Source organism: Cebus imitator, unplaced genomic scaffold (assembly GCF_001604975.1).
Source record: "Cebus imitator isolate Cc_AM_T3 unplaced genomic scaffold, Cebus_imitator-1.0 Scaffold195, whole genome shotgun sequence".
Taxonomy (NCBI): Eukaryota; Metazoa; Chordata; class Mammalia; order Primates; family Cebidae; genus Cebus; species Cebus imitator.
In genome coordinates, this window is record NW_016107510.1 from 373,581 (window position 1) to 388,526 (window position 14,946).

General features: G+C 35.1%; 1 protein-coding gene across 5 annotated transcripts in view; it reads left to right on the forward strand.

Annotated features, from left to right (window-relative positions):
* Window positions 1-14,946, forward strand: part of METTL15 (methyltransferase like 15) — a 212,422-nt gene that overhangs the window by 159,626 nt on the left and 37,850 nt on the right. For 4 of the 5 annotated variants that reach the window (XM_017547088.2, XM_017547089.2, XM_037745214.1 and 1 more), the window contains exons 5-6: window positions 8,561-8,752; window positions 12,696-12,874. In XM_017547088.2, coding sequence (XP_017402577.1) covers window positions 8,561-8,752; window positions 12,696-12,874 — 371 coding nt within the window. The remainder of the gene's footprint in view (window positions 1-8,560; window positions 8,753-12,695; window positions 12,875-14,946) is intronic. The other variant, XM_037745215.1, reaches the window with a different exon arrangement.

Below are 14,946 nucleotides of genomic sequence, written 5' to 3' on the forward strand. Positions count from 1 at the left end.
CATCAACAAAATGATGTACAAAAGCCATGTATTAACAACATTAAGTAAAATTCAACATCCCTTCATGATTAAAAAAACTCTCAAAAATCTAGGCATAGAAAGAACCTAACTTAAAATACCAAGTGCCATGTATTATACACCCACAGTTAACATCATACTGAATAAAGAGAAGTTGAAAGTCTTTGCTGTAAGAACTGGTACAAGACAAAGATGCTCACATTCACCATTGCCATTCAACATAGTACTGTAAGTACTACCCAGAGTAAGCAGGCAAGAGAAAGAAATAAGTCATCACAAATTGTTCCTCTTTGTTGATCATATAATCTTATATCTGGAACAAGCTAAAGACTCAACCAGAAACTTTTAGATTTAATAAATGAATTCATTAGAGTTTCAGAATACAAAATTGTCGTACAAAAGTCAGTAGTGTTTTTATACACCAGTAATGACCTAACTGAAAAAAGAAATCAAGAAGACAGTCCCACTTACCATAGCTACAAAAAAATAAATACTGAACAACAAATTTAACCAGAAAGAATCATGACGATCACTATTAATCATTTTCATAGGCCATTTTAATGTTTTTGTCAGTTGCGTATGTCTGCATTCTACATGTGTTTGTATATTATGGTAGTATTCATTAAAGATATATAATGACTTAAAGCCTTTATTTAATACTATTGGTTAGGCTGGAAGAGTGTGATACTGGATAAACATAGTAGATGTTTTTCTTCCTGTGCTCTCTCAGAAAGTTAGTTCCAAATTCAAAGTTTTTCTTGAAAGTTTGTGATCAGATTTTATATTTTTTAATTGCTTTATGCAGGAGCCTAGTTTTGCTTTTGTTTTTTATTTTATCTGATTCTACACAAGTCTTCTATCCGTGAAACAAAATTACCTATTCCTGGACCACAAAAAACTTCCTTTTATATCAAGCACCATAGAAACCATGGGAATTTTGGATTTCTATAGCCAAGATGGATGAGCACTTATTAACTACAGGATGCCCAACCTTGTGAGTAGATTGACTTTTATAATTTGTGGGGTAGTTTGTTCCTCATATTACACTGTATGTCCTTATAAGAATGATGAAGTTCCATGTTAAATTCTAATAAGTACACAGTAAGTGGTAGCTATTCTTATATCAGCAGCCTCCGATATATACCAGAGCACATTAGTCATTTGTAGCAAAATAGATTCATAACTTGTACTACAAGTTCAAATGACTTGCCAGTGTCAGTATTAACAGTACTTATTACAGCCAGAGAACCTCAGAAATGGCTGCCTACAGCTAAGGAATTGTTTGCATTCCACTGCTGCATCGCTTGACTTTTATTGGGGTTGGATTGAGAAACTGTTCTCATTTAGCAAATGTTCTGCAGCACAAGCAACATTCTACTTACATCTGGAGAACACAGAATGATACTTTTCTGTTTCTTGTAACACTTGTGAAATGCACCCGCAAAAAGACTGAAAATCAAAGTTTGAAAGAAAAAGGAAGAATGGAGGAAAAGAAGTAAAGGAAAGAAGAGAGAAATGAAAGGGGAGCGAGCGAGAGAAAAGTGGGCATGTAATCTGCCTATCTTGGAAAATTAGCCTCAACGTAATTGCATATATGAGTTAATGAGCAGAGTCTGAAGTTATGGCTGAGTTTTCAATAATTGGTTAGCAAACTTCATGGATGTGTCCTTCACTCTGAGAACAATTCAGTTCTAGAAACACATAACTGATGTAGCATCAGAAAACTCTGTCTTAAACACATTTATTTTGTGGTGGTGCATAATGATATTTTTTTCATACTTCCATACTTGTACATCATAATGCTGAGTTTTATACCACAATGATTATTACATCTTCATTATTTACTTATAGTGAGTTATGAAACTATATGAATATTTTCTGTTAAACAATTAAGCATGAAGACATCCAAGAAATGCAAACATCCTCTATAAGACCTTATGTTTATTTTACAAGTACATTAGGTTTAAGCAGGATAATAAGTACAATGTCTAAGGAATTAAGACTGGACAGTAGTCATTTGTTACAGGCTTTTGCTGCAGTATGAAGAAGATTTCTGTAGTTAAAGATAATTCCTGAATCCTAAAAGGACTGGAGAAAATGCATAAGACAAAACTTGTACTTAAATTTTAAAAAAATTAGCAAAACTGCCCAAGTACAATATGGAGGAAATAGGCTTAGCTGTAATGTACATGAAAAAGACTAAAAGGGATTTAGGCAGTGTAAGTCAACAGTCTGAAGTAAATTCTAAAACTAATTTCACCTTGAGCTCTATTAATATAACTAGAACAAGGGAAGCAAGAATTTACTTTATTCTTGCTGATCATTATGGAATTCAGATCTAGTGACATAGGTAGACTGGAACACATTCAGAAAAGAGTAGACAGCATGGAGAAGATTTTTTTTATATGGAGAATGGCTAAAGAAACAAGATATACATGGTGATATGGTTTGGCTCTGTGTTCCCACCCAAATGTCACCTTAAATTGTAATCTCCATAATCTCCATTTGGCAAGGGCAGAACCAGGTTAAGGAATCCAACCTTGTAGGTGGTTTCCCCCATGCTGTTCTCGAGATAGTGAGTGAGCTCCCACAAGATATGATGGTTTTACAAGCGTCTGGCATTTCCCCTGCTTACACTCTCCATCCTCCCGCCCTGTGAAGAAGGTACCCGCTTTCCCTTTGCCTTCCATCATGATTATAAGTTTCCTTACAATCTTGAGACCTCCACAGCAATGCAGAACTGTGAGTCAACTAATTCTCTTTCCTATATAAATTACCCAGTCTCGAACAGTTCTTAATAGCAGTATGAGAATGAACTAACATGCATGGTTTAAAGCAGCCTTGTCCAACCTGTGGCCAAGGGTCCACATGCAGCCCAGGACAGCTTTAATGTGGGCCAACACAAATTTATAAACTTTCTTAAAACATTATGAGATTTTTTGTGTGTGTGATTTTTTTTTAGCTCATTAGCTATCCTTAGTTTTAGTGTACTGTATGTATGACTCAAGACAATTCTTCTTCTTCCAGTGACCTAGGGAAATCAAAAGATTGCACACCCCTGGTTTGGAGTAAAGAAGACTTAAAGAACATGATAGGTATATTAGTTAGCATATTTTCAATTACAAGTAAAATGATAACCCATCAAACTTTTAAATAACAAAGATAATTTCTGGGTTCTTAAAACTTCAGGGGTACATTGTATTTTAGATGAGGCACAATTCAGTGGCCTGGTTAATCTTTCTCTCTACTTTGCTTTCTGCAATGTTGGCCAAAATTGGCTGCTAACTTCTCCTTCCTTGGGACAATTTAGCTGCTGGTTTGCTAGCAGTAATCAGAGCTTTGTGCTGCTTCTTTCATATCAAGCAAGTGTTCGAAACACCTTTTTTTCCCCAGTAGCTCAATGGAAAAAAGAAGAATCTTCTTTCCCCCGACCCCAGGAAGTATCTCTTGTATCTCACTGGCCAGAGTTGTGACTTGTGCCAATTTCTGAACCAATTATAGTAGACCATGGGGATAATGTACACGAAGTAATGTAGCTAATCAAAAATCTACCTCTTGACCAGCGATATTATATCTATCAGGCTACTAGGAGAAACAGAACCAATAGGAAGTAGATAAATACATGTATATATATATATATTTATATAATATATAAATATATATATACACATACATATGTGTATATATATATTTATATACATATATACATGTGTATATACATTTATATACATGTATGTGTATATTTATATACATATAAAATATATATGTGTATGTATATATGTGTGTGTGTGTGTGTGTGTGTGTGTGTGTGTGTGTGTGTATGATATCTTATTACATAAAGAAATTCATTTCAAGGAGTCAGCTCACCTGATTGTGGGGTCTGGCATATTTGAAATCCGTAGGATAGGCCAGGAAGCTAGAAACTATCTGGTAGAAGCTGATGTTGCAGTCTTGAGGCAGAATTTCTTCTTCCTCTAGGAAACTTCAGACCTTTCAACTGATTGGATGAGGCACGTCTACATTATGTATGTATGTATTTATATATGTATGTACATATGTATGTGTTTATTTTGAGATGGAGTTTCACTCATTGCCCAGGCTGGAGTTCAATGGTGCGATCTCAGCTCACTGCAACCCCCGCCTCCCAGGTTCAAGTGTTTCTTCTTCCTCAGCCTCCTGAGTAGCTGGGATCACAGGTGCCTGCTACCACAGATGGCTAATTTTTTTTGTATTTTTAGTAGAGATAGGGTTTCACTATGTTGGTCATGCTGGTCTCAAACTCTTGACCTCAGGTGATCTGCCCACCTCAGCCTCCCAAAGTGCTGGGGTTGCAGACATGAGCCACCATGCCTGGCTGCACATCTACATTATTAAGAATAATAGATTTTAATTAAAGTCAGGTGATTGTAGATATTACACATATCTACAAAATACCTTCCCAGCAACACATAAGTTAGTGTTTGATTTAATAATTGGGCACTATAGTGCCAAGTTGACAATAAACTATCATGGGTATGATCAATCTTTCCCAAAATATGTGACTGCAATTTTGAGTTGCTTTTGGAATTGACAGATTGGCAACTAAGGTAGCCAACAAATATCTCTTAGAGTAGCTAACAGTACATGTATGAAAGGCTGCTCTGGGGACTGGGTTTTCAACTTGCTTAACATAGGGGAATACTAGGGAAAAAGTTATAGAAATAGTGATAAAATAGCTATCTACTAAAAAAGAACTGTTTAACAAAACAGTAGTGAGTTCCTATTACTGAGAACGTTCAAACGTGAACTAAGGACTATGGTGTAAGACCCCAAATTAAGGCCCAGTCATTACGTGTTCCTTAACTTCTTGGGAAAATAGTGTTTTGCTTAAGTGGAGTTCACGAGAAAACAGGTATAATTTTATTTTATTCTTATATTAACATCAAGTAGTACCTGAGATATGTCTGTCAGGATTCTCCAGAGAAACAGAACTAGTAGTATGTACATACACACACACACACACACACACACACACACACAGTATATATATATGACTGTATACATGTATATATGTAAAAGGAAGAATGAGGATATATATATATATTCTTTCCAATTATATATCTATATATATATAGATATTCTTTCCAACTATATGTATATATATATACACACACACACACACACACACTATATATATAAAACACTATATATATATATATATATAAAATGTGTGTGTGTGTGTGTGTGTGTGTGTGTGTGAGTGTGTGTACATATTACTGGTTCTGTTTCTCTGGAGAATCCTGACATAATATCTTAGGTACTATTTGATGTTTATTTATAACAACACACACACACACACACACACACACATATAATCTATATATGTGTGTGTGTGTGTGTGTGTGTGTGTGTGTGTGTGTGTTGTGTGTGTATATGTATATACAACATATATATAAAACTTGTATATATACACACATTTGATTATGTATATATAACATATATATATATGTGTGTGTGTGTTCATGAGGCATTTTATTTGTAAACATGTATTATATCTCTAGAGAAAGAATCTCAGGATTTTTCCCCTGTGTTTTCTTCTTGCTTCTTCATGGTCCATGATACCAGCTGAGACTGAGACTGTCAGTACAATGAAACCAAACTGGCAGGATGGAAGCAGATTATTCTGCCATTTTTCTAGGTCTTTGAGTTGCACATCAGATCTGGGGCTGATCGCTCCACACTTGTTTGGCCTGCTTGTGAGGTTCACAACAATTTTCCCAACTCTGTGATCATCAGTGATTTCAAATTCGCCTACGTAACCATGCTTCATCATCACTGTGAGAAACCAGACAATAACTGGAGCTCGGCCTAATAAGAACCTGGCGTTTGCCTCTCTTTCCTGCATTGTTGATGCTCTTGAGAGCATCAGCTTTTGAGATCACATCCATGTGCACCATTGTGGTGGTGTGGAAGGAGCTGTGATTTATATTTTTAACATATAATACATATATATATATATATATAAAGAAATTATTTTTTTCTCAAATAACCTAGCCACAAATTCCTCTCCCCACTATTTCTTACAGATAAGGTTACCTTGCCAAACAACCCCTTTTTATCAAAGGGATCAGGCTAATTTCTGCTTATGCCTCCCTTAGCAGTTTCAGTTCCTGCCAGCTCAAGGAATTATCCAAACAAGCCAATCACATCCTTCTAGAAACCCAGGGGCACCCCAATATCTTAAAATCTACTAATCACAACCCCTGGTTGTCTACTCTCTTGCTGAGTATAACCCCCATGTGACCCTGCCTGGCAAGTAATGTCTTCTTCCCTTTGGCTGGGAGGGGAATATACGTGATTAATAAACTTCAGCCTCAGAAGACTTGCATGCAGTCATTAAACATATGAAAGAAAAGCTCAGTGTCACTAATCATTAGAAAAATACAAATCAAAACCATAATGAGATACCACCTCACACCATTCAAAATGGCTACTATTAAAAAGGCAAAGAATAACAGATGCTGACGAGGTTGCAGAGAAAAAGGAACGCTTATACACTGTTGGTAGAAGTGTAAATTAGTTCAACCATTGTGGAAGATAGTGTAATAATTCCTCAAAGACCTAAAGACAGAAATACCATTCAACCCAGCAATCCCATAACTGGGTATATACCCAAAGGAGTATAAATTGTTGTATTATAAAGACACATGCACACATATGTTCATTCACAGTAGCAAAAACATGGAGTCAACCTAAATGCCCATCAGTGGTAGACTGGATAAAGAAATGTGCTATATATACATCATGCAATACTACACAGCTATAAAAAAGAATAAGAACATGTCCTTTGCAGGAACATGAATGGAGCTACAGGCCATTATTCTTAGCAAACTCATGTAGGAACAGAAAACCAAATACCACATGCTCGTGCTTGTAAGTGAGAACTAAACGATGTGCACACATGGACACATAGAGGGGAACAACACACACTGGGGCCTACCAGAGTGGGGAGGGTAGGGGGAAGGAGAGGATCAGGAAAAATAACTAATGGATACTAGGCTTAATAACTGGTTGATGAAATAATATGTACAACAAACACCCATGACACAAGTTTACCTATATAACAAACCTGCACATGTGCCCCTGAACTTAAAAGTTAAATAAAATAAAAAATAAATTAAAAAAAAAAAACTTTTGTTTCATCTGGCCAGTGTTGGGCTAGATGAATTCCTGTTTGGCCATCTCAACAACCTTAGAATTGGAATCCCTCTCTCACCAATGGTGTATACAGGAGGTACTTAAAACAGTGACTATATCTATATAGTCTCCATGTTTCTGCCCACTCACCTAGCAGTGATGTTGGATTGGGGAAAAATACAAATATTAGTTATGTAATAGTAATAAATGACTTGGGAGTTGCCTTTCAGTAGTAAGATTCTGTTATTTCTATGTTTCCAATGCTAGTATTGGCATTTTTATTCTCCAAATAAAAACAGGGCAATTTGTTCATCATTCTGTTAGTGGCAACCATCAGATTATTTTGTAAACTGTTTGTATATCTTTTCCTCGTAGCTCAAAGCAAAAAAAGTCATGCTTTATTAATCTTTATGTACACTCCCAATAACAATGCTTGACCCATAGCAGATATTCAATTACTTTCTCCATTGGAATTTTATTAAAAAGTTACTAATGAACTGTGAAGTTCACCTTAAACAACATAACTATAAGTAAACATTGTAAATGTAAATTCTCTAACACTGTTTGAAATCCAAACTCACTCTACCCACCTTTAAACAGAGGGAATGATGTCTTGAGAGTATTGCCCAATCTCTTCTCATTCACTTTCAAAAATGCATGCTAGTTGCCTTAAGGCTTCTGAAGAACCCTGAAGGCAGCATCTCACTTTGTGTAGGAAGAAGCATTAGTATAGCTACAAGGTGATCCCAACTCCTGCCTGTCTGTTGGTTCTGAATGCTCCATTCACTTCAGAATCCCTTCTGAGAGATAATACATTGCTTCTGCAAGAAGGCATTTATTTTAGTCATGGTTTCATTCCTGGAGTTTATAGCTGCATACCCTATTCTAAATTATAGGAAAAACATGGAGAAAGCTAAAATGACTGGACTGAACATATTTGACATCTTTTTTATGATTTCTATTTTATTAGTTATTGTATTTAAATTGACTTACTCATTATTCTTTTGATAGAATGACATATGCTTCTTTCTCTACCCATAGATTTAAGAATTTTTAAAGAAGATTTGAAAGACCTGGTTTGACAAAAGAATTTTTCTAACTTAGGAGTATATTGTATCCCTTCACAAAGATATACAATAAATTGTGTTTATCAGCAGTAATAAAATTACATTAAACCAGCTCTGGTGTTTGAAACTCAAGATGTATAGTTTCCATATCCATGTCTTTATACAACACCAAGCACTCGGTAAATATATAATGGTTAAATCATGTAATAATAGAATGTGCTCTCTTCCATTGATCATAGACTTTAGAAAGACTTTAATATAACAGAAGTGTTTTCGCTGTCTCCTGGGTTTACCCACAGTAAACAAATCCGAGCTATGCTGGGCCGGTTCAGCCAGGCAGAAACCTTATTAATGAAAGCTGAAGTGCAGCCAGGGACTTTTGATGGAGTTCTTATGGATCTTGGGTGTTCCTCCATGCAACTTGATACTTCTGAAAGAGGTTTTTCCCTTCGGAAAGACGGCCCCTTGGACATGAGGATGGATGGTGACAGGTGAGTATTGATAAAGCATTTCTTCTAACAACAAGAAATCAATTTGTCACAAATGCTCTGAATTTAATTTTTTTAAGACTACAAAATTTCCAACACTTGCCTAGACCTAACGTCACCAATACATAATAAATCAGTTTGTTCGATACTCATTATACACATCAATGTTTCTCTGGATTTGGGATGTTTAAAGAAAAACAATTACTACCTTTACATAAAATAGTGAAGAGGATAACAAGGATAACTTTCACTCAGATTATCTTTTTTACTTACACAATATAGGTTTTAGAGTGTTAACCAATATCAATAAATATGATGCTGAAATAATGATTCCATTTTTATGCATGCCCAACTGTGTCTCTTGTGAGAAGCCAAAAGAACTACATATATTTAATGCATCCTCTTTTAGAATACACACACACAAAAAAAGGTAAGATCTTAGAGGTCAGCAAGTGTGTTTTGTCCTGTCTTGTACAGTCACTTTGTTTGAACCTTCTCCAGAGAATCTGCAATTTATGGTACTATATCAAACATAGTCCTATACATAGGATATCTTTTAACCTCCTCTTTCTGGAAATACTAGAATTTATTTTCCATTATTCAAATATATTAAATAACACAATCATATTCTAGGAAAGTATAGAAATAATTTCTTTCTTTCTTTCTTTTGAGACAGAGCCTTTGTCACCCAGACTGGAGTGCAGTGGCATGATCCTGGCTCACTGCAACCTCCTCCTCCCGGGTTAAAGTAATTGGCATGCCTCAGCTTCCTGAGTAGCTGGGATTACAGATATGCACCACCATACTTGGCTAATTATTTTTGTATTTTCAGTAGAGACGGGGTTTTGTCATGTTGCCCAGGCTGGTCTCAAACTTCTGACCTCATGTGATTTGCCTACCTTGGCCTCCCAAAGTGCTGGGATTAACAGGCGTGAGCCACCATGCCCAGCCAACAATTTCTTTGTATTTATTGTCCAAATTAATGTTAAAAGCTTAGATTAGGACCTGTGTCTATTCTCAATACTGACCTAGGGAATGGACAGCCTATACTTGTAAAACTTAACTGTGCTTTTCTCTCTCATATCATGCCTCATCACAAACTGCTTTGTTTTGTGGTAATTATTCACATATAGCATTTTTCCCTATGTTGTGATATGACCTGTTAACTTGGCACATGACCTATATTTGTTGGGACCCTGTTGTTCCCAAGTGTTTTACCTTCTTTTGCACATGTTGGCATTCACAGAATGAAGGGTATAATTATAAAAGAAAATAATAAAAAGCATTTAAAAACAAGTAACTAATAATAAAGTTCAAATATATTCTCATGTGTGGAGATAGAGGTGGTTGTGCAGAGGTAATAAAACATCAAGCCAGTTTCTGAAATACAATGAACAAAACTTCTAGTTACTAGTAATAAATCCCATATTGTTAAAGACTTATCAGCAAATTGTAGTTTGTGAATCAGGGTCCCTGAGGTTTTCCCAAGAGCTTGAAAATAACATTGACACTAAGAATTAAACTCTTAAATCAATACCTAGTGGATGAGTTGTGTAAATATATCTTAAAATGTTGAATGGCTTTCAGATAGATAGTATAGACTATAACTTAATCAAAAATGCCAACATATCTGAAGAAAGTATGTGACCTTTGAAAAGGGGGAGTTGATTAACATGAAATCATTGAAAAAGAAAAGTCATAGATGCAAATATGTACAATGCTAATCCAAGTGGTATGTGTTTGCTTTGGCTACTCCTGGTCAAAAAATATGGCCTGTTAGTTCCTGAAGGGAGAGAGTATCCCTGTGATGAAGACAAATGCAAGCGACTTCCTTAACCAGTCACCATTTAACAGTAGAGTATTAAAACATAATTTATTCTGTGCTGATCCCAATTTCAACAGCAGCTTTCAGATTACAATAAGTCTTCTCCTGTGGAAGCCACAGAAAGAAATTCACAGCTTCAGGAATTTGAGAGTCTAGTTCTGTTAATAATTATAGTTTTCACTGGAAGATAATAAATTATCACTTGTGTTTATATTTTCTTAGTTTAGTCACTGTAAGTCAGTGAACTCTGGAGGACTGACAAGATCAAATCTATTAACCTGTTAGTTGGAGGGCAGCTCTTGGATCTTGACTCCTTGACCATACGAATGCCTATTCTCAAGCTGCGTAGCAGCCTGCCAAACCTTCCAGTGTTGTACCTTTCCAGTGTAGCACTATGGAAACTATGCCATCAATCACTGTTAATATAAGAGTAAGAGAAAATTATGTGTATTGTCCAATTATTTATTCAGAGTAAAATTATGTGTGTTGAACAAAATGCTTTTAAATTTTCTTATTTAAAGATAGAAAAGTATCATTAAAAACTGCTAAGTACATCCATACTCATGATACAATTCTCTTGGTAAAGCTGGACTGTATCCTATGTATACATTTCTAAATTTCACATCTTTAACAGAGTTAATTCAAATGCTCAGTGGTTTGAGCATTTGAATTCACAAATAGGTCAGGTTTAACAGGGATTTTTTTGTTTAAGCCGCGAATTATGCCTTGCAAATTTATGAGTGAGAAAGATCTAAAGGGCAATGGCATGCATTGAGCATCTCTTATGTTCCAGGCATTATATTTCTGTTTTACAATATGTATACCAATAATTGTTCAAACCATTCTATGAGTTAAGAATTCTTACTTTCATTTCATAGGTTAAAAATTGGGGCTCTAATAGGTTAAAAATTATACTCAATGTGAGTAGCCGGGCCAGGATTCTAATTCAGATCAATTGAACTCCAAAGGCCAGATTTTCATCCTGAAAACTGAAGAAGCAAAGTCTACTGATACAGAAATAGGGCTACCTTAAAAGATATTCATTGTTCTGTGGGTTTAGTGGCAGACCTACATAAAAACAATTATTGTAAGATCTGAAAAGCAAGGTTTGGACAAAAAAGAGAGACAAAGAGACATCAAGAGAGATGAAAGAGATGACAAATCTGGGGACAAGCCAAGGACCACAAAAAGATTTTCTCCTGGAGGCACTAGACATGTTAACAATGTATATTTTAGTATTTTTAAGGAGAATTTCAGGTGTATCTTGGCAACCCCACTCTGGTTGGACCCTTAGGTCTTCAAGCTACCATATTCTTGTTACTTGTAAATACTCACAATGTGTTACCAACAATCAATCCAACATATTAACTATACGAGAAGTAACTGTACCATTAGCAAAGCTATTTTTCTAATATGTAAGGTCACAATTAGCTTATCACTTAGAATTCTTTGGCCTATTTCTCTAAAGTAAACAGGAATGGTCTGACAGAGTGAATGTCATTTCTGACTATAATTTATTTTATTTGACCAAAGGTTTGTATTTTTTTATTTCTCCTCCACCTAAAATTACTATCTAGACTTGATCAATACTGCCTCTTGATTACCAGGTTTTACCATATGGTGATCTTTGTTATGGAGGAATGAGCAAATATTGTTAAACATTTGAATAATATGCATTATTGCCATTAAGGTTGTTTTGAGTTTTATGAGGGAAACTGACCAGCAGTATCTTTTTGTATAGATTTTCAAAGTTCAATTTGTGTCTACACAAGTTATCAGTTATTTTACAGCCTCAGATTTAGTCAAGTTCTTCAGATTTAGACTCGTTTAAATATCATCAACATACCTTGTATCATTTCGGTGTGAATTAAAGATAAAGGTTAGTATAATATTTTAACTTCCTGCTGCCTTGACCTTGATAAATATCACAAACCATCACCATTGCCATAATGATGAGTATTTGAAATGGAAAGTCTATTTCATTTGTTTAAGGTTTCAGTCTCTGACTTTAAAACCTCGTCTATGTGTATATGTCTGACTTTATATCTCAGTACTCTGAAGTTTCACCTCTTGTCAATGAAAACTGACGTCAGTGAACTAATTGGCTCTTCTTGTGCATAGGTACCCTGACATGCCCACTGCTGCTGATGTTGTGAATGCTTTAGATCAACAGGCACTTGCATCTATCCTAAGAGCATATGGGGAGGAGAAGCATGCCAAGAAAATCGCTTCAGCAATTGTTCAGGCACGCAGCATCTACCCCATTACCAGAACCCAGCAGCTTGCCAGCATCGTTGCAGGTAGCCTCATTAATTCTCAACAGTACCTAAGAGAAAAAAATTATATTTTCATGTGTGCGTGTGCTTGTGTGTATGCATGCATGCACATACATGTATGTATGCATTAATCCCCCAAACTCCCAGAGGGATTCATTTGTACTTGAAATCACGCAGGTTAGAATCTTGCCTATCCTTTTCCAATATCAGTTTTCTTTTGCTTTTGCAAGCTTCTCCCCTTTAAAACCTCTCCCTCACATAAAAAGTTTTTTAAAATGTACTGTAGTTTGATAATTTGTGTAATGTGGATTTTTTTAACATAAGATAATGTATCATTTGTGCCTACCAAGGTGAAACATGGAATGATGAGCCAAAGGATTTCTTGATCCATCACAATGGTTGATAAGCACCCTGTATAAGATCTGACATTACTTCTCTTAGTTTCACATTTCTGCATTTTAATATTTTGGGCAAAAGGAGAATTGCATTGCCCAAATGCTAAAATAAAATCCAGTGACTCATATTTCTATTCTAAACAACCAGCTAACAAAGGGTATGTGATGTATAGGTTATTCCACTTTGTGAATGCTAACTAAATCAGCCTGAGGGGCTTATTGAAACGTTTCATCTTTTCTGCTATTCTGCTATTCACCACCATAAACCTCTTGAACCTAACTCTAGCTAGGAGGCGCTTTTATTATGGTCTTTCTGTTTGAAGCCAAAGTTGTTTCACAGCTGTGTTCCATGATGAAAGTTTTCCAAGGTAAAACTATAACTCTTGCAGTTATTTAACAGAATTCCAATGGTAAATTCTTCATCTTGTTGGACCATCTGAAACCCTATATCATTTTTATTTACCAAATGTGTTAAGGTATTTTTCAATGCTTCCTATTAAATTACTTAAGAAGTTTTTTAAAAAGGAATATTTGTGTAACTTATAAAAAGAACGTTTTAGCTGCCTCTTTCTTAATATTATCCATAGTTTAAGGAGTAAAACTTAATTATAAATTAATTTAGATCAGTAGGATTTAGAGATCATAGCAATTATTTTATTACATAATTAAATAAGATTATATCCTACTTAGTTATTATAATAAAATATAAAGAGTTGACTAGCCTTTAATTTTTTAAGCTGCATACCTCAGGGGCCTTCAAACTTGCCATTGAGATTTTTTTGGGCAAGTTTAAGAAGAGAATTATTGTGGTTATATGAATATAAAATATTTCATTTTTTTTCTCCTCAAAAAAGAGCTTATCCAAGCATGTTGACATTAAAGTCACCCTCTGGTATTCCTTTTCTTCTTCCTACTCCGTACTCAGTAACACATCTCCACAGCATCCTTTCTGTAATTCTTTAACTACACGTGTTATTTTCTGTCTCCCATATTGGAAACAAAGGCAGTGAGAAGCTATATTTTTTATTCATAAACAAATCTAAAATTGGTGCTGAAAATGAGGACTTGGGACTAGAGAGCATCCTAGAAATTGTCCAGTCAGAAAACCTCATCTGATTACTAAGGAAACTAAGGCTCAAGGAGGATCAATAGTTTGCTCAGGGTTATAGCCTAATTAATGACGGAGTTAATAGTGGTCTAGAATTTGGAAGCTCATGAATTTGAGGCATAATTGGAAATCTGCCTTAAAGCTACCTTTTCTGTCTGTGCATCCTACTTTGTAAACTTGGAGAAATAACACTGTGGCATTAAGTAGAAATTATGTGAAGGTGTACAATAGGATCAATTTAAGTACTTTCAGAAAGATTATGATATGAAAGCACATTGAGCTATGAGAAATGATACAATAAAAGTGAGAATATTCATATATGGTAAATAAAACCTCATTTTAGTAAATGCCATTAAAACATCAAGTTACCTGTAATGAGGCCATTTTTATGTCTTAAATATCAGTCTATAATAATAAAACTCTGTTAATAATATGATTTTTCGAAAAAGTGAAAATCAAAAATGTGTTTTCATTTTGTGCTCATTTATTTAAAAAAATAGTTTGAGAGAAGCTGCTCTATACTTGGCACTATGCTAAACACTAAAGAGCGAATCAGGTATAATCTCTGTGTATATAGTTTATAGACTAATAGA